Raw genomic sequence first — 22,524 nt, 5'->3', positions numbered from 1 at the left:
CAGAGGATTCTTTGTGATTATGGGACAATTTGCTACTATAAGCCAATGATCTAAGTTGAGAAAAAGTATCCATTAGGGAAACAATCACTTGAAGGGCATCAGACATCAGCAAGTACTTCAAAGTTCAATTCAACAAATACTTAAGTACAAGGTGCCATGCTAAGCATATTATAAATAAGCAATATTATAAGCAGGACTATAAGTGATACAAAGAGAAGCCCTTCCTTCCATAAAGGGTTTCAAGCCAATGGGGAAATAGGACTAAGACTCATAGTTACAACTACAGCAGAATGTATGGAGTGTTATAAGAGGGGTACCAAATGGGTGCTGGAGGAATTAGAGGATGTGGTTGGGGAATAAAGAAAAACTTCAAGGAGGGAGGAAGGCAGGTGTGGGCATTGAAGGATGGGTAGATTTCAGCAGCTTCTTCCTCTAGGAAGTGCCCACACGAAGGGGAATGATGCTTTCAGTGAAGTCTAGGACTCCCAGTGGCCTCTCTTTCTCCCTAAGGAACTAGGGAGTCCCACCTGCCTAGCCAGGTACCAGTACACAATTTGTCCCTTTTCTCTGATTTCACCTTCCAACTATTCCCTGGGATGCTTCTAACAAGTAGACTCACCCTTTCACAAATATACACAAAATGCTATAAAGCAAACAAGTTGTCCACTGCTCTGAATGCCTGCCAATCCAAGCCTGAAAAGAGTATCAGGTTGCAGGGGCCCGCCCCCACAGGGGAGCCTGGAGAGCGTATAAAGCGGGAACCCCATGTATCCCAGTAGCTTGAAGCCTTCCCACCATGGGCTGCTCAGCCCTCCTCCTTTGGCTGCTGCTCTTCCACACCACTATTCTACATGACACAGGTACTGCAGCTGGTGCCCCAGCACCATTTTGCTTGTGCTTATTCCAAGCGTCAAAGGGGAAGATGAATATTTGCACATAGTCCACCGGCACACTTTTGGAAAACTTAAGATTAAATCCAGACAAATAGAGCTTTCACTGTGTTTAATGCAATCCAACCACTGCCGAGATGTTGCTCTGATAATCACCGAATGCATAATCATGATTAAGTTAGGGAAGTTGAGTCAAATATTTTTCTGTAAGATTTGCTATCTGTGAACAAGGCATTAGCTAGTTTATTGCTCTTTCAAAACATGCCTCTGTTTTTAGGATTCTGGAAGAGATGGAAAAGAATTAACATTTGCCTGTAGGATAATTAGAGTTTTGGAAAATATTCTTGGCTCATATATTGTTATTTAGCACTGGAGGTATTGATGTACTGACCTGATTTTTTTACTAAGGCTGAACAGAGTTGTAAAATATACAGTAAAAGAATATCTTGAGGTGCCTGCGTGGCTCAGTCGGTTGAGCGTCCAACTCTTGGTTTTGGCCCAGGTCATGATCTCGTGGCTTGCAAGGTTGAGCCCTGAGTTGGGCTTCATGCTCAGCAGTGAGTCTGCTTGAAGATTCTCTTCCTCTGCCCCTCCTCCTGCTTGTGAGGGTTCTCTCTCTCTCTCTCTCTGTCTCTCAAATAAAGATATAAATAAATCTTTAAAAAAAGAGAGTATCTTAGCCTGAAATATTTGCCATGACATAAAGTTATTGGGACTTGATTTCATGAAGTCTTTTAACCTGAAAATCTGAACCTTTCTATAAAAAATTTTCATCAGTTTGATATTGAGTCTTAATCTGTATTCCATGTTTAGTCCTTTTAAGGAAATCTCAATTTAATTTGGAACTAAACTAATTGAAAATATCTACATAGTTTCAATTATTTTTGTCATGATTTTGTGGCTTTGGAGGAAACTAGTAAAGTTCTTCGTTACTTGGTTTTCCCACTTATACTGACAAATGAAAATTTGGGAATACTCTTGACCAACAAATAACTTGAATATAATTTTTATTAACAACCAAGAAAAATATAACTCACCAACCACAGAATTGTGTTTGATCATAAATTTTATACCCAAATTCTTTTTTCATTCTGCAAGTAAGTGTGTAGATATGTTTATGTCAGTTACTCAACCATTACTTATTAAAACATAGTGGGGTGTTAAGAAGGGTTTAAATGACTTTTTGAATCCTTTGGGGTCTGGGCCTTGTTTCTCATCTATATGTCCAATGAGGTATGAGTTTGGTCCTAACTTTCTGGCCATGTGGGCCTGGGCAAGTGTTTGAATCTCGGCATGCTGCTGCTTCCTCTCACATAAAAGGGGAAAATTCATCGGATTGTTGGGGAGATTTAATGAAATAATGTTTGTGAATTACTTGAAAGAGTGCCTCAGGCATAGAAAATACTCAGTGTCAACTGTTGTTATAAATGTTGTAAATTCTCAACCGTGTATTTTCAACTGAGAAGAAATGAAAATACAGTCATCAGATTCAGATAACATCTTACCACAATGTTTCCATTCCCCAAGAAACCAAGATATTTTTCAATATTTCAGTAATAGGTTTCAAATAATAGATTTAATATTTTTAAAATGTGAACAGGGAAGTTCTCTTCTTCCAGCCAATTGATATTATGCCTGGGGATTTATGAATTATACCAAATGGATGTGGGAAATTGATGGGGTTTTCTGAAACGTAACATTTTTGGAAATTTCCGAGATTGTTCAAAATTGAAGTTAGTCATATTTGTTCCAGTTGTGGCAGAGATGTTACTGACTCTGATGGTACTGCAAGCCACCAGTAGCAAATGGGGTTTAAGTGTGATTGAAAATGACCCCTGAACAATCTGGAAGGAATCTTAATGAGCTCTGCCCCCAGGCTTTATTTGAAGTGTATTGCTACTCTTTCAAGGTAGAAATGGTCTATGATTTCATCTGTTTGGAATTAGGCGTCCAAAGGATTTAGGATAGATGTGAAGGGAGAAAATGGAGACAAACATCATGGGATAAGTGAGTTTAATGATTTCTGGGAACTGAGACAAAAAGCCACCCTAAATTTCAGTGATTCTCCGACGACTACACTGTAATAACTACTTGCTAATGTGTTGGGGACCCTGGGAACAAAGATCAGCCCCAATTCTGAACCTATCCCCTCTTCTCATCATACTGAAAAACCAAGTCCCAATGAAGAAAATCTGTCAAAATAAGGGCTATTTATTGCACTGCTTATCCAGTTACACCAATATTCAACCCTCTTCTTCCTCTGCCTTATCCTGCTTTCCTTGAAATTTACAAAATTACTGCCAAACACCAGCACTACTTGCCCACCAAAGGCACACCTTGTTACACCTATGGACCCATTTTCTCAGCATAGTTCCTGGACCATTAGAGGGCACTTCGTAAATAAATGATTTTGAATAAATGAGTGAAAAATCAATGAGCAGGAATACCATAGCATTGAGTAATGAGTGCTCACTGGATCCTCTCAAAATAAAGACAGCAGGATCATGGGGTCATTTCCCCCGATTGCTTAAATCTAAGGATATTTGAAAGGCTCAGTAGTTATTACAGACATAATTTTCAAATATCAGTTATCACTGGGGCCATTTTCCCCCTAATTCTCTGGGAATCTAAATCTCCTTTTCTTTGCCCTCTCCTCCAATTCTTTTGTCCAGGCTTTATACTGTCACCTCCCCTGACAGCCAAGATGAGTACGTCACCCTACAGTTTTTCAGGGAGTGCTCCAAGCTTCCAGGAGCACATGGATTGGTGATACGATCTGGCCTGTTGGCTTTGTTAGGCTCCTCATGCTGATTGCACAACAGTCTTACAACAGGGCCAGTGAGACCTCCTGCGAAGAGGCACCCAGAAATGCAGCCGTAGTTCAGTGCAGGTCTCATGGGCATCAGCAGGGATTTGGGGAACTTGCAGGCCACTGGAGCTTAGTTGATATTAGGACAACTCACATGGAAAATGTGAGGACAAAGGACAATTTGTTGACCACCAAAGAAAGGAGGATATTGCTAAAAATACGATTGTTCCCTGGCGTTGAATTTATCTGATCAACACAATCCAAGTTGAATAGTTAAGAGTCTCGAAAGCCCCATTATGATTAAGTTACCATCGGTTCAGCTGTGGCACTGGGCCTGTTCTGCCTGCACGTCTGACACCCTGACCACAACCTCCTCACCTTCCCTCATGCCTCAGCCCTGCCCCATTCACTTCGTTCTGCCTCTGCCATCCTCGGGCCCCAAACTTCATCCCTACCACCAGAGTGGGTTGAAAATCCATGGTATCCTATCTCAACAGAGTCGCCCAACTGCCACAGCTGCCCTGTTGTCTCATTCACCCCTGGTCAAACCCTCAGCAGATATACCACCTGATGACGCTCACAAGGCTGACAGCTCTGAGCGCCAGCCCCCCCTCCCCCACATACACGTGTGCTCACACACATGCTCTTTCACTCACACACACTTTTGTGCACACACAAACTCTCACACACATAAAAACACTCTCACACTCATCCACACAAATGGTCTTACACAAACACACATACTCTCACAAACTCTCATACAGTCATGCACACAAACCTTCACACATACTCTCGCACACATACACACTCACACACACACGAACACAAATTCTCACACACACAAACTCTCACACTTACACACACTCACACACTCTCATGCACACACACCCTCATACACACAAACACACGCTCTCACACACAAACTCTCACACTCACACACAAACACACCCTGACACATATGGGCACGTACACACACACACACACACTCGTTCTCAGGACCAACCCATTTCTGTCATCTTTCCCTCCTTGTTTTCAGCTGACCCTGTCAGTCCTCGTTGCTTTTCCCCAGGGCCCTGCTCTCACTCACGAGGCTGTCTGCTATGTCCTTGCTCTAGTCTTAAGTCTTCCCCTCATCCTGGCTTCTTATCTCACAAATACTCCCCCAAACACTCAGGCAACTCTGATGAAGGCAGCTAGGAGACCAATCTTAAGAAACATCATCTAACATTTTATTTCCTCCCTGCTGTATGCCCAGAGCTGCCATCACAGGCCAAGCACAGGGCATCTTCTGGCTTGTTCCCTAGAGTCGCCTGCACCCCAATTTCCTCCCTACATTTGATTCTTACTTCCAGCTGTGCCTGCACTGTGCTGTCATGTCTGTTCTCTGAGCAAAAAGTCCAAATGGCACCTCCACTATCACTTGAAAAGTCTAGTGTTCTCTTCTTAGCATTCAAAACCCTACAAAACCAATCTTTCCTGCTGATCCATCTTTATAAACTCTTTCTCCAACACAGAGTCATAGTTTACGTGGCTCTCTTACGGATTCCTCTGTTAAAGGGGTTCATTCATATTTGTCCACTTCCTCTAAATTTAGCCCACTCATTCTTCAAGGCCTATCTGACACCCCACACCCTTGATTCATTTTCCTGTCATTTAGTGAGTGCCCAGCAAATTCCAGGCACTGTGTGGGGAACGTTGTCCCTTCCATTCAGATCTTCCGGTCTGATGGGGGGAGGACAAGACATGAACAGGTAGCCCCAAACCAGTAAATATCCAATGAGTTACCAAGATACTATCATTTGCCATAGGATTCCCAGTGCCCAGCACATGGTAGGTGCTCACTGATATTTGTTAAACTTGAATGGACTGAACATGAAAACTTTGGGAGGTCAGGCTTTCAGTTGTAGGGAAAACTTCAATTGGAAATTGGTCTTGCCTGGATGGCTAGGACACCATGTTGATGTAAGTGGTTATGACATTCCAGGGAATTTCAAGAAAAGCTGATGGAGTCATGGGTGAGTCTGAGGTTTCCTTCTGAGAGAGGGAGAACAAGCTGCCCATAGGAGAGGAGCTGGAAAGTGATGTAATGTGTTGGGGTTCAGGAGCAAATGGTCGAGAAAGAATTCTCGAGACATCTTTGGTGCAAAAATAGTTGTTTTTATTAAAGCGTGGGGACGGGACCTGGGGCAGAAGGAGCTGCACTGGAGTTGTGTGGAGTGACTGATTATATACTTTCAAGTTGGGAGGGCGTTAGGGATAGGGTTAAGTCTCTAAGGAATGTGGAAGCAATGTTTCCAGGACTTTGCAGGGTTATTTATACCGTCTAATAAATCTTATGAGACCCTTCAGATGGATATCAGTGGGCCGTATGTTTGGAGGATGATTGCTAACATATATCTTGGGGCAGGGGGGTAGAGATAAAGGAAGTTTCCAAAGCGATTTTCATATGTTAAAAAAGACTTATAGGATCCTGGAGGTTGGGCTAATGTCAAGCTAAGGTTGTCTTTTGCCCTTAGCAAAGTATTCCCATTGAGGCAATTTTGTTCTGGAGGAAGGTCACTCTGCCTATCTTAAGTACTTGTCAACTGGCTGTAATTTACAAGGAAATTTAATTTTTTTCTATATTTCTTTTGCCTTTGTTCTCCACATCAGAAAAGAAGCTGTGGTTCTGATTAAAGAGGGTTTTGAAATTCAAGCTAAGAACTTTGGCCTTCACCCAGGAGATGATGAAGAACCATAGTAGGCATGGGAATGACACCAAAGGGGCTTTTTCAGATGAGTGGACAGGTGACATGGACTGAAGTAAGGAAAGACTGAGTTAGGAAAACTGACTTAAAAAAAAAAAAAGATCATGGTGGACCACACACAAAGTAAACAAAACACACAAACCTAATTCAGGGTGGTCACGGTGGATCTGGATGGCAGCAGTAGATATTCTGCATGTTGGCCACCCAGGCCACCTTGCCAGGCCTGAGCAGCACAATCAGAGGGCTTCTCTGATAATCTGAGGGGCTGACGTCTGTGAGTGTGCTTGGAAAAGTATAAAGCTGGGTGTAGGCATCAGAGTTGTTCATGCAAAGGAATGGGCAGAAGTGGCATTAAAAATGGAAGGGTTTGGCCATGGGTTGGAGGATGTGGGAGGTGTGGGACAAAAAAGAAAGAAGTGGGAGTGAATGACTAAATGTCCAGACTCTGGAACCAAATCCCAGCATTACCGCTTATGAACTGTGGGGTCTGGGAAAGTTACTTGGCTTCTTTGTGCCTTGACTTCCTAATCCGTTAAAATGTGCATGGAAGCAATAATACAATCTTTTCAAGTCAACTATAGTTTTTTCAAGACAGTTAGACTCATGACAAGCACACAGCAGGTGCCAAACAAAGGTCAGTTGTTATTATTAACAACACCAACTTTGTTGACTTCTAGAAGCCGCCCCTCCCCACAGGGGAACCTCTCCTGGGTCTTGCAGCCCAGACCACACATCTGATTGCTGGGTTCCATTCTGACTGGTCTAGTCCTCAATCCGTGTAGTGGGCATGGATTTTTTTCCCCAGCCACAAGTACCAGGCTCTGTGTTATCTGATATGTCCTCAGGGCCTTCTCCTTCCTGATGAGGAACAGCAGGTCCTCCCCAACACACCCAGATGTAAATGGTCTATTATAAATCCACTCAAGAGCTTCACAGCCTATGTCCTTGGACAGTTTGTCCATGGAGCATGGCGTCACTTCATAATGGCTGAAAGAAGCAGGGAGCTGAAGGGCACAGGGGCTCACAGTGCACAATCTACCAAAGGGGCTGCTCTGGAGGATAGCACTTATTTGTTTGCTCGAAGACAATGCTTAGATCAAAGTTATCAAGCCCAGCCAGAAAGACTTGGGAGCCAGGAAATAATGGACTGCTAGGTTTTGTTGAGCAGCACCCAAACATTTCATTTCAAGACAAAGCCAGGGGTGCCTGGGTGGCTCAGTTGTTAAGCGTCTGCCTTTGGCTCAGGTCATGATCTTGGGGTCCTGGGATCAAGCCCCGCATTGGGCTCCCTGCTCAGTGGGGAGACTCCCTCTCCCTCTCCCAACCCCCTGCTTGTGTTCCCTCTCTCGCTGTCTCTCTCTGTCAAATAAATAAATAAAATCTTAAAAAAAAAGACAAAGCCAAACACATAAAATAATTAACTAATATTAATTAAATACCCTTCCAAAGGAAAAAGAAGTAAAAAAAATAAAAATAGAAAAATAAGTAAAAAGCAAAAAAATGAGGGGGGAATTGTTTTAAAGAGATGAACTCAGGAGATACTGGAAAACATCAATTTAAAACTAAAAAGCTGGAGCACATGGGTGACTCAGTTAAGTGTCTGCCTTCGGTTCAGGTCATGATCCTAGGGTCCTGGGATCAAGCCCCGCGTCGGGCTCCCTACACAGCGGGGAGCCTGCTTCTCCCTATGCCCCTCCCCCTGCTCGAGACTTCTCTCTCTCAAATAAATAAATAAAATATTTTTTTAAAAAACTAAAAAGCATTTATGTGTATTTGAATTTATGTGTAAACTGTAGCTGAATTAAAGAAAATGCTTCAGGGCACCTGAGTGGCTCAGTCAGTTAAGGGTCTGCCTTCAGCTCAGGTCATGATCTCAGGGTCTGAGACTGAGCCCCATGTCAGGGTCCCTGCTCCACAGGGAGTCTGCTTCTCCCTCTCCTTCTCCCTTTGCCCCTCCCCCCTGCTCAAGCTCACTATCTTGCCTGGTCTCAAATAAACAAATAAAATCTTAAAAAAAAAGAAAAGAAAATGCTTCAAGATTAGCTACAATAGCTGAGGATGTCTGATAACATACACTGGCTGACAAAAACTTGGAATTACCAGTATAAATACTTATCTGATTAAAAGGAAGTTATAAAACCCAATATACCCCAAAACAGGAGCTTAAGGAAAGTGATTCCAGAACAAAACTCAGCACAACAGAATCAGTTGGATTGGTAAACATTTGGATTCTCAGGTTCTCAGATTCTCTCTGCTGAGCCTGTGAGTCAGTGGGTTTGGAGCGGGGCTGGGGAAGCTGCTGTCTGATGCTAGGCCCTGTTGGGTCTTCCTACTGGGGAAGCTGTTTTCTCTCTCCCTGGGCTGAACATCTGGATTCTAACCTGGCTGTACTTCTCAGGTTGCTCCAGGAGGGACATCAGAGGACCCACAGGAAGGCCGTGGAAGGGACATTCTAAGAGAAACACTGGGCAAGGCTCACTGGCGGGACAGCTAGATGGTGAGTCAGAGCTGGACCTCCCCTTGGCCTAGAGGAGGCAGGGCCGAGGGCAGGTGGTACCTCCAGGGCTGCAGGGATGTGGAGAAGCTGTGAATGCCCCTTGGGATGGATGAGTCACTCATCCCTGGAAATAAAAACACCCCATTTTTATTTCTGTTTAACAAGACAGGGGTCTTTATTTAATTTCGTGGTTCTTACACTTTAAAGACTGACTTAAAGGTTCCTATTTCAGGTGCCCTTAAATGTTGGGGTAGACCATAATCAACCCCAAGAGCTGTGGAATGTGCAAAATCCCAGGTCCCCTCCCAGACATGGGGTACACCCCAGGAATCTGATCTTTAGCATACCTCCCCAGAGATTCGAACAATGCAGGCTGTGTGAGGGCCAGGCTTTGGGAGAAGCACTGCTCTGTGGCTGCTGGGACACAGGGAGTAAGCAGGGGGAGCAGCCCGCTGTCAACAGCCAGCCCTGGGAATTCCCATAAGCCTCCTCAGGCCTCTAATTACAGAGGGTGAAGTGTAGAAAATGACCATTGCCAGCTCCTTGGTGCTCCCTCTGCACAGGGCACTTCAGATGCATTTGGTTCATTGATATCCCTTGAGGTGAGTGCTTTATCATGGTCCCCACTTTGCAGATGAGGAATGAGAGGTGGGGGACCTACACACATCGTGTAGCTAGTGAGTGATGAGACCAGCAACAAAGCCGGAGCCAGCTGTGCACCTCCCTATTCCAGTAAGCTCTTCCTGCCCCAAGCATTGGGAGAGCCAGTGAGCGATGCCCAGCAAATGCTCAGAGAGCTGAAGTGTGGGTGCACGCTGGTAGGGCCACAGTTTCCTGGGGAGTTGGCACAGTGTGTGTGTTTCTTGCACACTTGCTTTCCTCCACCAAGCCCAACTCACGACTGACAATGGCAATTGCATGGTGGAAATGATCCAAGAATACTGGAGATACTTCTTAAGCTAAACTATCAAGGAGCTGGAGAGTTCCTATCTTAGATGTAGATGTTCTTGCCAGAGCAGAAGGGAGGATTGGGAATGAAGTGCTTTTGAAAAGAGCAAAGCAAAGCCAGATATCCTGCTACACAGCCAATGTAAACTCCCCTCCCATGGATGACACCCACCCCCTAAACAGGTGAGCCCTACAGAGATGTGCAGAGGACCCTTGGGAGCGTTCGGAATGAGCTAGGGTTCCCCTTCTGCCCCTCACTGGTGGGACCCTCAGGAAGCTGTACCTGGCTTCCTCCCTGGTAAGGTGGGGAAAATAATACCCTACAAGGGAGTTGTGCACCTTAAAAAGATGTCTGTTGTTAAGGAGTTAAGTCAGTGCCTGGAGCACAGGCGGCACTTCATGAATAGTGCTTACTGTCACAATGATGACGCCGGTGAGGAACGTGGTGACTCCACCAACACTTTTGGCGGGGGGGTGGGAACTGCCTTTCTCTCAAAGGCTGGCTCACTGTGCAGCTCGTGGAAGGTTCCGGCAGGTGTTCAGGCCGTGTCGAAGTGTACTTTGAAGGCGTGTGGTACACAGTGTGTGGCGACTTTTGGGACGAGAAGGAAGCACAGGTGGTGTGTCGGCAGCTGGGCTGCGGTACAGCCGTCTCCGCCCCAGGAGAGGCCCGCTACGGCCAGGGCTCCGGCCCCATCCTTCTGGACAATGTGCAGTGTTCAGGGACTGAGGCCTATCTGGAGCAGTGCTCCCACGCCGGCTGGTTCACCCACAACTGCGGGCATGGGGAAGATGCTGGTGTCACCTGCTTGGGTAAATGCCTTTCTCTCTTCTCTGGGACTTGAGTTTCCATTTTTTCCAGTCGTGTCCTCAATATCTCCCCAACACAGCCAGACTCCCTAAATCTCTCTCTTTTTTTTAAAGATTTATTTATTTTTTTTTGAGAGAGAGAGAGAGCACACAGAGGGAGAGGGAGAGGAAGAAGCAAACACCCACTGAGCAGGGGAGCCTGACGTGGGGCTCAATCTCAGGACCCTGGGATCATGACCTGAGCCAAAGGCAGACATTTAACTGACTGAGCCACCCAGGAGCCCCGAGGACACCCTAAATCTAACCCCAAACTTTTTGTGTCTATTTGAGAAGCCAAAAGTCAGCATATTGCAAAGAAATCTCGGTTTGAAGCAAAAGGCTTAGTCCAGTTACAGGATGGGCTACATCACTGCGAGTCCCGGTGCAAAATGAAAATGTGGGTCTCCTTTATCAGAAATTATTTAAGAATTTCAAGACAGCAACAGCAGAGCATTAGAGCTCTGAGTGGAGGGCCCTGACTGACGACAGGTGCACCTGGCATCCTTAATGTTTGTGCGCCCCCCAATGCCTCCCCTTCCTCTTAATGTGGTTTTTTGCACATTATTTCCCCTATAACACAATGGGAATAATAATACTAATAATATTAGCAACCAAAACAATGGCTTTCCTCCCCCACCCCTTCCTGCTATTTGGGGAGACACCTGTTAATTCTGATCCTTCACGTGCCATTTCATAACCAATGAGGCTGTGCCTGATGTTTCTGCCTTTTGAGAACATCTGTCTCCTAGAGACCAAGTAGCCATGTCTCTAAGAACCCATCTCTGAATGATGGGGCAAGTTTGGAAGTCAGGAGCCAGAGGCAGCCCCCTCCTTGTTCCTCAGCTGCCAGATATGCAGAGTGGGAGGACACTGCTCCTCCATTCCCCTGATCATTCCTCCCAAATCTGACATGCCAGGAAGCAAGATCTAAGCCATTATCAGCTAACGAAGAGCCAAGCACTCATTCATTCAGAGAATATTATTGCAGAAAGCTTGGAGATCCAGCAGTGAACACAATGTCCCTGTCCCATGGGATTGAATTCCAGACTATTCCACGTGCCAGTTTCTGTCACAAAGCAGCAGACTCCCCTCTCTTGGTGATGGTGGGGACCAGACCCTGCCTTGCTGGGACCTTTCCCACTGCAGGCGACTTTGTTCTAGAGCTGGTTAAATGGGTCAAGAAGAATTCCAGTCCATTAAATCGTCATTCCCAAGACATCTCTCTGGCTTGCAGGGAAAGGCAGGTCCAGCCCCTCTGACTTCCTGAACCCCTGGAACGCACTTTGTGAGCTTCCTGTGAGTCCTCGGGACAGACAGCATTGGGCAGATGTCATCTTTGTCTCATCTGGGCACTTCAGGCAGCGTAGGAAGTTGGGAGGAGGACTCTGCCAGTCTCTTAGGCAGCAGGTCCTTGGGCACGGGATCTTGAGGGGAGGACAGGGGCTGAGAAGAGTCTAGTTAGCAAATGATTATAAGAATCGGACCTCAAGGGGCGCCTGGGTGCTCAGTTGGTTAAGCCTTTGCCTTCAGCTCAGGTCATGATCTCAGGGTCCTGGTATCGAGCCCCACGTCAGGCTCCCCTGCTCAGCGGGGAGCCTGCTTCTCCCTCTCTTTCTCTGTCCCTCCCCCCTGCTTGTGTTCTCTCTGCCTCAAATAAATAAATAAAATCTTTAAAAAAAAGAATCTGACTTCAGGGAAATTTAAAAATGCCTTTTTTTTTTTTTGAGGATTTCAGAGGGGAGGGGGTTAGGGGGATGGGTTAGCCCACTGATGGGTATTAAGGAGGACATGTATTGCAATGAGCACTGGGTGTTATACACAAACAATGAATCATGGATCACTACATCAAAAACTAATGAAGTACTGTATGGTGACTAACATAACATAATAAAAATAAATAAATAAATAAATAAATAAATAAATAAATAAATAAAAATGCTTTTTAAGTATAGTTTTAAACAGTTGTTCTCAACTGGGGATGATTTTATCCTCCAGGGGACATTTGTCAATGTCTGGAGACATTTTTGTCACAATTAGGGGGTGCTACTGGCATCTTAGACGTCAGGGACAATACTAAACATCCTACAACACACAGGACAGCCCTCCACCACAAAGAATTTTCTAGCCCAAAATATCAATAGTGCTGAGTTTAAGAAACCCTACTTTGGAATCAAGCATGTGCAATTGATTTTGTTTATTTTAATAAGTGTGTATTAATCAATAATTAATTGATGGTTAATTTATTAATTATTGCTTTACTAACGAAAGCAAAGTAGTCTATAGCTCCTTCCTTAAGTGTCAACCTCAGTCCAGATTTTTTCCAATAATTTCCTCTGATTGTCCTATCTACTGATTAAAGTTGATTAAGTTTACTATCATTTGGAGGGAAAGAAAATCTAATTTCTTTCAAATATGATATTTTGACACATTTACTGAATCTTTATTATAATCTTAGCATGTAAGGTATTCCAAATCTGGGTATACTGAATCACTTGATGGTTTGCCTGAGAGACTGCCTCAAAGTGTGAATCCTGTCAGGTCATGGAGCAATTCCCAGTTTTCCAAGTACCTTCCATCCGTTATCCCATTCGATCCTTGCACAATTCAAGCAGGCTTGTTTTATGATCCTTGTTTCATAAATAAATAAACTGAGGTTCAGTGACAAGTTTAAGTCAAGGTCAGGTACCTCGACCAAAGTCTTATGGCAAATATCCAGGCCTCTGGACTTCACCTCTGGTGCTGTCTCCTCCACTAAATGTGCCCACATGCTGGAAAATCACCCTGACTCTAGGCAAAATTTGCAAATGTCCAAAGTTGTCTTGCTGCTCTATGAGCAGCCTCACCCTGCCCTCATATTTTAGGCTCCTCACCCACTCATGTTCCCCAAGCCCTGGCACAGCCCCAGATGCACAGTACCTCTTGAGTTGAACCACCCTAATTTATTTAAACCAGACCCATCTTCCAACATCATCAAAACAGAATGTCAACTGGGGAAATGAGTGATTGACCATAGGACAAGAGAATGAATGTCCATGTGTTAATCAGCTCCCATGTTCCTCAAACAAATGCCCCAAACAGCACAGCCCAGGGTGACCTGCCCTGAGCACAGAGTCTCTTTGGAAGCCATTTATCTTCAACAGTCACATAGAGTTTTATTTCCAAGTTACAGTACAATCATATTTATCACAATATGAAAACAGGTGTTTAAAATACTCCACATAAGGTAATGTTGGTTACCTGAGATGCACCTTGGAAGATGCACCCTTCTGGCCTGCAGATGTTCCCAGCCCCAGGGGAGGACATCTAAACAAACCAACCCTAGTTGAGTGTATTGGGCTATTCCTGAGCATAGAGTTTAGACTAAGATGTCTGCATTTCAACGAATGTTGAAAACAGTAAAAGGTCTTTCCTTCCAAGCCTCCTTTTTGGAATAACCACATAGAGCCCAAATTCCAGGCTAAACTTTTTTATTGGGTTCATAGAAGTGGGACAACAGGTGATCCTTCCAGAAAGTGCAGGGCCCTCCAGAATGTTTGTCATCTTTGATAGACTCCAGTTATATTCAACTTTCTTTTCTTTCTCATAGAATATGAACATGAAACTTCAGGAGCTTTTGGTAAGAATCACACCGCAGTATATCTTTAAGGGAACCTCCCCAAAATGTTCCCAATCCTCTGATTTTATAACACAACCCATTGTGGAAGTGGGGAGGGGCAGAAGACAAATAATGAATTTAATCAAAAGAACTCTACAAAGGAAAGGGAAAAAAAAGTAGCTTCTCTGCTTTGACTATGGTACAGAGGAAACATTTTCCCCCAAACTGTTTTGTTCTCATTGCCTAAATGTATTTCAGAAAATTATGGAGTGAGGATATGAATATAATTTAATAAATTGCCATCCAAAGACATAATTGAACTAAAATTGTACTAAAGAAAATCCTAACTTCAGACTTCCGGCAAATTCAGAAATGAATGGAGAAAAGCTCACCGTTTCTGGTTAACTTGGACCCTACAACACCTTTCTTCCTTAGAAGTCTCTTAATGAGCCAGAGGAACACACTTCTATAAGCACTTGACCCTTCTGCCTTTCTGGCAGAAGACATGTTCCCACAAAGGATCCAGTTTAAAAGAACAATGTGTGAGTGACTCTGAGCTGCCCAAATACATTATCACTTCTCACATGCACTGATCAGAACCAACCTGTCAAATCCAGTCCCCAAATCATGCTCTTGGCCCAATGTCTACTCCATGAGGCTGCCCTTAGCTCAGTGTCTGCCCTGTGAGCTCACCACATACATGCGATACTCCCCAGTAAATTTGGGTGGACTCTTTGGGATGGCAATGACACCTCACTTCTTCCTCTCTGCTCTTAGATGCTGGGATCCTAACACCATTCCCTGGTGGTGAGTCAAGGGTTTCTACCTCTTCATTTCATGTGGTTTTGTAGGTCATGTGCTACCAAGCAGAATGATTCCATCTGGGGATCTACATGCATTCACCTCACTCATAAACCTCTGCTGTTTTTTTAATGAACTGGGGAAGCCTCTGCCTTCTGCCATCCTTCTTTGTCTACTTAGCTCCTTCCTACTCTTTGTCCAAGACTCGGGTCCGTAATCACTCTTTTGAAAAGATATCCTGGGACCCCCACCCCCATATGCACTCTCAAAACATTATAAACATCTCTCCCTTTGCTTCTGAGCATTTAGCATAGTTGTAAATCTAAACTTAATTTGGCATTAATGCGATTACTCCCTCCACTCTCCGCAAATCAGACTCTAAACTCTGTGACAGCAAAACCAGGTCTGTTCTATGAACCGTAATACCTGCAGTGACCCAGTGCATGCTTCCAGAAATACGTATTGAACAGTTTAACAAATGCGTTAATGCAGAATGTGTTCCTTCTCCTAACAGGTACTATTTTTGTGTCTTTGAAAGATTGGCCACAATTGCAACTAGTGAATGGGTCAGGCAGATGTTCCGGACGTGTGGAAGTTTTCTACCATGGCCAGTGGGGCAGGGTTTGTGATGAACACTGGGACATGAATGAAGCTGATGTGGTGTGCTGGCAGCTGAACTGTGGTCATGCCCTCGCAGCCCCTGTCAAGGCTCAGTTTGGTGAAGGAGAGGGCCAGTTTCTGCTGGATGATGTGGACTGTACCGGAAGAGAGAGTTTCTTGGGACAGTGTCCTCATACTGACTGGTTCCTCCATAACTGTGGTCCTAGAGAAGATGCCAGTGTCGTCTAAAGTCTTTATTTCCTTGTTGATCTTTTGCTTAGATGATCCGTCCATTTCAATCAGCGGGGTGTTAAAGTCCCCCACTATTATTGTATTGTTGTCAATGTGTTTCTTTGCTTTTGTTATTAATTGCCTTATATAATTGGCTGCTCCCATGTTAGGGGCATAGATATTTACAATTGTTAGATCTTCTTGTTGGATAGACCCTTTAAGTAGGATATAGTGTCCTTCCTCATCTCTTATTACAGTCTTTGGTTTAAAATCTAATTTGTCTGATAGAAGGATTGCCACCCCAGCTTTCTTTTGGTGTCCATTAGCATGGTAAATGGGTTTCCACCCCTTCACTTTCAATGTGGGGGTGTCTTTGGGTCTAAAATGAATCTCTTGCAGACAGCATACCGATGGGTCTTATTTTTTAATCCAATCTGATAGCCTGTGTCTTTTGATTGGGGCATTTAGCCCATTTACATTCAGGGTAACTATTGAATAATATGAATTTAGTGCCATTGTATTGCCTGTAAGGTGACTGTTACTGTATATTGTCTGTATTCCTTTCTGGTCTATGCTGCTTTTAGGCTCTCTCTTTGCTTAGAGGACCCCTTTCAATATTTCTTGGAGGGCTGGTTTCGTGTTTGCAAATTCCTTTAGTTTTTGTTTGTCCTGGAAGATTTTTATCTCTCCTTCTATTTTCAATGACAGCCTAGCTGGATATAGTATTCTTGGCTGCATATTTTTCTCGTTTAATGCTCTGAATATATCATGCTAGTCCTTTCTGGCCTGCCAGGTCTCTGTGGATAGGTCTGTTGCCAGTCTAATGTTTCTACCATTATAGGTGACATATCTCTTCTCCTGAGCTGCTTTCAGGATTTTCTCTTTGTCTCTGAGACTCGTAAGTTTTACTATTAGATGTCGGGGTGTTGACCTATTTTTATGGATTTTGAGAGGGGTTCTCTGTGCCTCCTGGATTTTGATGCCTGTTTCCTTCCTCACATTAGGCAAGTTCTCTGCTATAATTTGCTCCAATATACCTTCTGCCCCTCTCTCTCTTTCTTCTTCTGGGATCCCAATCATTCTAATGTTGTTTCGTCTTATCGTATCGCTTATCTCTCGAATTCTGCCCTCGTGATCCTGTAGTTGTTTATCTCTCTTTTTCTCAGCTTCTTTATTTTCTATGATTTGGTCTTCTATATTGCTGATTCTCTCTTCTGCCTCATTTATCCTAGCAGTTAGTGCCTCCATTTTTTATTGCACCTCATTAATATCCTTTTTGATTTCGAGTTGGTTAGATTTTAGTTCTTTTATTTCTCCAGAAAGGGTTTCTCTAATAACTTCCATGCTTTTTTCAAGCCCAGCCAGTATCTTTAAAGTCATGATTCTGAACTCTAGGTCCGACATCGCACTAATGTCCGTATTGAGTAGGTCCCTGGCAGACGGTACTACCTCTTGTTCTTTTTGTTGAGGTGATTTTTTTGTTTTGTTTTGTCATTTTGTCCAGAGGAGAATAGATGAATGAGAGAACAAAATGCTAACAGGTCAAAAACGTCCCCAGAAAATATACTCTAATCAAATCAGAAAAGACCTGAAAAGAAAGGGAAAGAAAGAAAAAAGAAAGAAAAAAAAAGATAAAAACTAACAAAAACAGAACAAAACAAAACAAAAAAACAAAATATGATCAAATATGATCAGGCTGGTGCATAGATCAGTGCCAAACACTAGATTTTGGGTGTATTTTGGTCTGTTAGAAGAAAGTGCCTCCTAAAATTTTAAAGAAAGAAAGACATATATGTACAAAATAAGGGATGATACAATGAAGGGATGGAATATGACTGTAAAGATGAAAATTATAAAAAATTTTTAAAAAGGAATTGAAAAGAAGATTTGAAAAAAAGAAAGAAAAGAATTAAAAAAAAAGGAAAGAAAGAAAAAAAAGGGGGGAGAGAATGTGATCAGGCACGAGACTAGAACAAAGCCATACACTAGAGATTTAGGGTGTATTTTGATATGTTAGAAGAAACTGTATCTCAAAATTTTAAAGAGAGAACAACTCATATATATATATGCCAAAAATAAGGGTAACTACTATGAAGGGATAGAATATGACTCTAAAAATGAAAAATAAAAATTTTTTTTTATTTATTTTTTTAAAGATTTAATTTATTTATTTGAGAATGAGAGATAGAGAGCACGAGAGGGAAGAGGGTCAGAGGGAGAAGCAGACCCCCCGCCGAGCAGGGAGCCCAATGCGGGACTCGATCCCGGGACTCCAGGATCATGACCTGAGCCGAAGGCAGTCGCTTAACCGACTGAGCCACCCAGGCGCCCTAAAAAAAAGGGATTGATAAGATGTTCGTTGAAAAAGGGAAAAAGAAAAATTCAAAAAAAAAAACAGTTAAAAAAATTAACTTTGAAAGACTAATGAATCATCTAAAAAAGCCATGAATTCTATGTGCAGTATTCCCCTGGCGCTGGAGTTCTCCCGTTCTCCTTGATCGGTAAACTTGGTCTTGGCGGGCTGTTCATGCTGATCTTCTCGGGGAGGGGCCTGTTGCCGTGGTTCCCAAATGTCTTTGCCGGAGGCGGAATTGCCCCGCCCTTGTCGGTCCGGGCTAAGCCAGCTGCTCGGGTTTGCTCTCAGGAGCTTTTGTTCCCTGCAAGCTCTCGGTACAGCTTTGGAGGACCAGGGTGAAAATGGTGGCCTCCCAATCTCCACCCGGAGGAGCCGAGAACTCGGGGCCCTGCTCCTCAGTGCGCCCCCAGAGAAAGGCAATCACTCCCGTGTCCCCAGTCTCCGGCCGTACTCCGTGCTCACCTGGCCTGTGACCGAGCATTTCTATCTCTGGCACCCGACCCCGTGTGGAGTCTCCAAACCCAGCAGATCCCTGCGGTGCGCTCCCGCGCCACTCCTCCCGGGGGAGGAAGGGGAGTCTCCCCAGATCTGTTGCTTGTTGGGTCCCTGCTGGAGGAGCCGTGGCCCCACTGGGCCACGGATCACGGTTTATGGCAACCCCGAGCTGAGAGCCCGCGCCTTGGCTCCGTCTCTGCAGCCGGCTTCCCCGCTCTGATACCTGGGAGCTCTGTCGCACTCAGGCACCCCCAGTCTTTCTGTGACCCCGAGGGTCCTGAGACCACACTGTCCCACAAGGGTCCCACCCCCAGCTTAGCCACTGGAGCAACGTCCCTCAGCGGAGCCGACTTCTAAAAGTTCCGATTTTGTGCTCCGCGGCTCTATCACTTGCCAGAAGCGGCCGACGGAGGCCCCCTCCCCCGCCGTCTATCCTCCCGAATATCGCCTCGGATTCATTTCTCCGCATGTCCTACCTTCCAGAAAGTGGTCGCTTTTCTGTTCAGAGAGTTGTTACTCTTCTTTTCTTCGATCTCCTGTTGAGTTCGTAGGTGTTCAGAATGGTTTGATCCCTATCCAGATGAATTCCTGGGACCAGACCAAAATGGATTTTTTTCTTAATAGAGAAAAATAGTGGAAGATCTTAGATGAATCTAGATCCATTACGAGGACTAGATTTCAAAAATGACTGGTAAAAGACAACGTAAGTCAACAGTGAGATTAATCACTCACTGAATGCAATCTACCTTTCTTCAAGACACTGTGAGACTAAAAAGTAATTTTTCCCACTAAAAGTTCGCAGTCTAATGAAAGTGAAGAAAATGGGGGTTTATAAATCAGAATAGCACTGAGTTTTGTCCTGTTGATTGTTGAGTCCAGGCTATGTATTTCTAATCATAAGCCTTCAACTGGTTAGTAATGACTGTGATCATTCTAGACCAGGGTTTCTCAATCTCAGTACTATTGATGTTTGTGGAAGCATAATTCTTTGTGGAAGGGGCTGTCCCATGCATACAAGCTATTTAGCATTATCCTTCACCTGAACCTACTGAATGACCACCCCCCAGCTATGGCCACCAAAAATGTCTTCAGACATGGTCAAATGTCCCTTGGAGGGTGGGGGATTGCTCCTGATTGAGAACCACTGGTCTAGACATACAGATGAATTTCCACCAAATACATGACTAGTATAATGGGTATTATACTACCAATGTTAAAGACATAAATGCGTATGCCAGTGGGAAATAAAGAAAAAAATGTAGTGGGTCTAAAGCAGTGAACTTAGTCACTTGCTAAAAATTCCAATCGTATTCAAGTAGAAAGACTGTATTCGTATTACACTAAGGTAATTAGTAAGTTAATTCAAACAGCAAAAATATTGGGGGGCGGTGTTTTGTTTTGTTTTCATCTATTTTTTGTTTCTCTTTTTCTCCCTTTGATTTGCCTTTGTTTTATTTTGGTTGTTCAGTTGGATTTTTGGTTTAGAATTCCATCAAAGCGTGTCTATTCTGTAAAGCAACTGGGTCCCACCTGTCTCATGTGTGTGTGTGATGAGTGTTTGCCTCTTACTTGGAGGTGTTATACAGTCTGCAGGTAACAAACAGCACAGGCGCAGCTGGGTGAAGGTGTGTTGTTAGACACACTGTATTAGTAAACGTTTGTATGTTCCATGGTTAATTAAAGTCATCTGAACTAAGGCAGGGAGAGTCAAAATTTTTATATCTGAGAATCACATTCTTTCATTTTAAAATTCATTTTGAATTGAAGTATCTCTAGAAACAACTTCCCTTTTCCAACATAAGTGTTTCTTTTCTCACACATTCACAGAGACTGAGTATTTCAAGCCTGGATTGTGTAAGTGCATGCTTTTGTTTTATTGACATGACATTTTTCATTCTATGTGCTACCTGGGCAGGTATAGGTAGATCATAAAGGGAAAAAAAAGGGAATAATGGTGGGGGAGGGTTTGGATTGACATATTTTGACAATCATTATTTGCCATGTGCACATTCCTGGGCTATTAAAGATGATCTTAAAGTTGAAAATGTGGTTGGGCCACTTTCTCCCTTCCACAAGAGTTAGGCTTATTTTCATTTCAGTCGTGAGAGTTTTAAATTTTTCTCTGGTATCGATCTTTTCATCCAGTGGAATTGCTGTTAAAAGCATTGTGAAGGAAATACCTTGTTAAACTATTTGTATAGCTTGCACAACTGTTCAGCATCTGTTCCTTCCTACTGTGTGTTCAGCATCTGTTCCTTCCTACTGGCTGTAGAACGGAATGAATACCAGCCCCTTCCTTAGTATGACCTTGGGCAAGCCACTTACTCTCTTTGTTTTAAAAGGAGGTAAAAACACTTCACAGAGCTCCATTTGGGTTAAAATAAGGTCATGTACATGGAATGAAAATAAGAGCCAATTTTTATTGAGTGTTAAGGATATTCTAGGCATTTTTCTAGACCTTTGCCTGCACAGTTATTATTTGATTCTCTAATTCAGGGATCAACAAAATTTTCCATAAGGGTCAGACAGTAAATCTTCTAGGCTTTGTGGCTAGATGGTCACTGCTATATTTCAGCTCTGCTGCTGTAGCATGAAAGCGGCAGCCATCACAATTTCTAAGCTGCTGGGCACACCTGTGTTCCTAAAAAATTTACTTACAAAAATAGACACTGGGCTGGATTTGAACCACAGGCTTCATTGTCCTGACTCCTGCTTTAATGAATTAATTTGAAGCACTTTGTATGCATGACTTATTTAATTTTCACAACAACCTTATGAAGTAGGTATGGTTGTAATTCCTGCTTCATCTTGACGAGAAAACTGAAGCATAGAGAAGTTAATCAACTCGCCCAAGGCCATGAAGTTAGCAAGAGGCAGCAAGGTTGCTGGTCTGTTAGCATGAAGTGCTCCAAGAGGCAGCAAGGTTGCTGGTCTGTTAGATTATGATACCTTGATAAGCTTGGCTTTTATGGAGGGTTGATGTTAAAAATAGACATATTCTTCCTATTCAGTTAGTTTCTTGAACCAGAGTCCATCCCACCTGCTTCCTTTCCTTCATTCCATACAACCAATGCATCTGAAAATCCTCAGGCTCTACTTCTGAAATGTATGCTAGACCCATTAGCATCTCCCAACTCCACTGTTACTCTGTTCTCCAAACCTTCAGCATCTCAAATTATTGGAACAGTTTTCTAAGTAGTCTTCTGCATAGTCTCTCCCCTCCATCACACATGGAATCTGTTCCTGGCACAGAAACTAGACCTGGCTGGTAAATCATAAATCAGACCATTCCTTGACCCTCTGAAGGTTTTCTTTTATATTTGGAACAATGCCCAGATCTTTTATAGTGACCTGCAAGACTCCATGATCTAATCCTTGTCTATGTTTCTGACTGGGAAAATGACTCATCTTGTGCTGTGCTCCCTATTGGATTTTTTTTTTGCCATCCCTTGAAACTGACAAGATAGTACTCACCTTAGGGCCTTTGCCCTGGCTCTTCCCTCTGTCTGGGATGGTCTTCTCCCAGATTTTTCCTCAGCTGACTCCTTGTAATCAAGTCTCAACTAAGACATCATTCCTTCAGAGAGAATTCCCCTGAATATACAATCCAAAATAGACCGCCTCTTAGTCATGTTCTATTTTATCAACCTCTTGTTTATCTCTTTGTAGTACTTAGACCATGTGATATTGTCTTCAGAGTTTTCTT

The 22,524-nt window shown here is 43.5% G+C and overlaps 1 protein-coding gene across 1 annotated transcript in view; it reads left to right on the top strand.

The window, feature by feature from the left end:
• The window catches only part of LOC112830467 (scavenger receptor cysteine-rich domain-containing protein DMBT1-like), a gene marked incomplete at its 5' end in the record, with an annotated part of 180,515 nt that overhangs the window by 69,285 nt on the left and 88,706 nt on the right, over positions 1–22,524 (top strand). Inside the window, 2 exon segments of the mRNA XM_073890438.1 lie at positions 10,390–10,704; positions 15,651–15,981. Coding sequence (XP_073746539.1) covers positions 10,390–10,704; positions 15,651–15,981 — 646 coding nt within the window.

Source organism: Callorhinus ursinus, unplaced genomic scaffold (genome assembly GCF_003265705.2).
Source record: "Callorhinus ursinus isolate GAN/ISIS: 27379988/994484 unplaced genomic scaffold, GSC_fseal_2.0 scaffold155, whole genome shotgun sequence".
Lineage (NCBI taxonomy): Eukaryota > Metazoa > Chordata > Mammalia > Carnivora > Otariidae > Callorhinus > Callorhinus ursinus.
The sequence above is the reverse complement of the archived record's forward strand: the minus strand, read 5'-3'. Positions and strand labels throughout refer to the sequence as shown.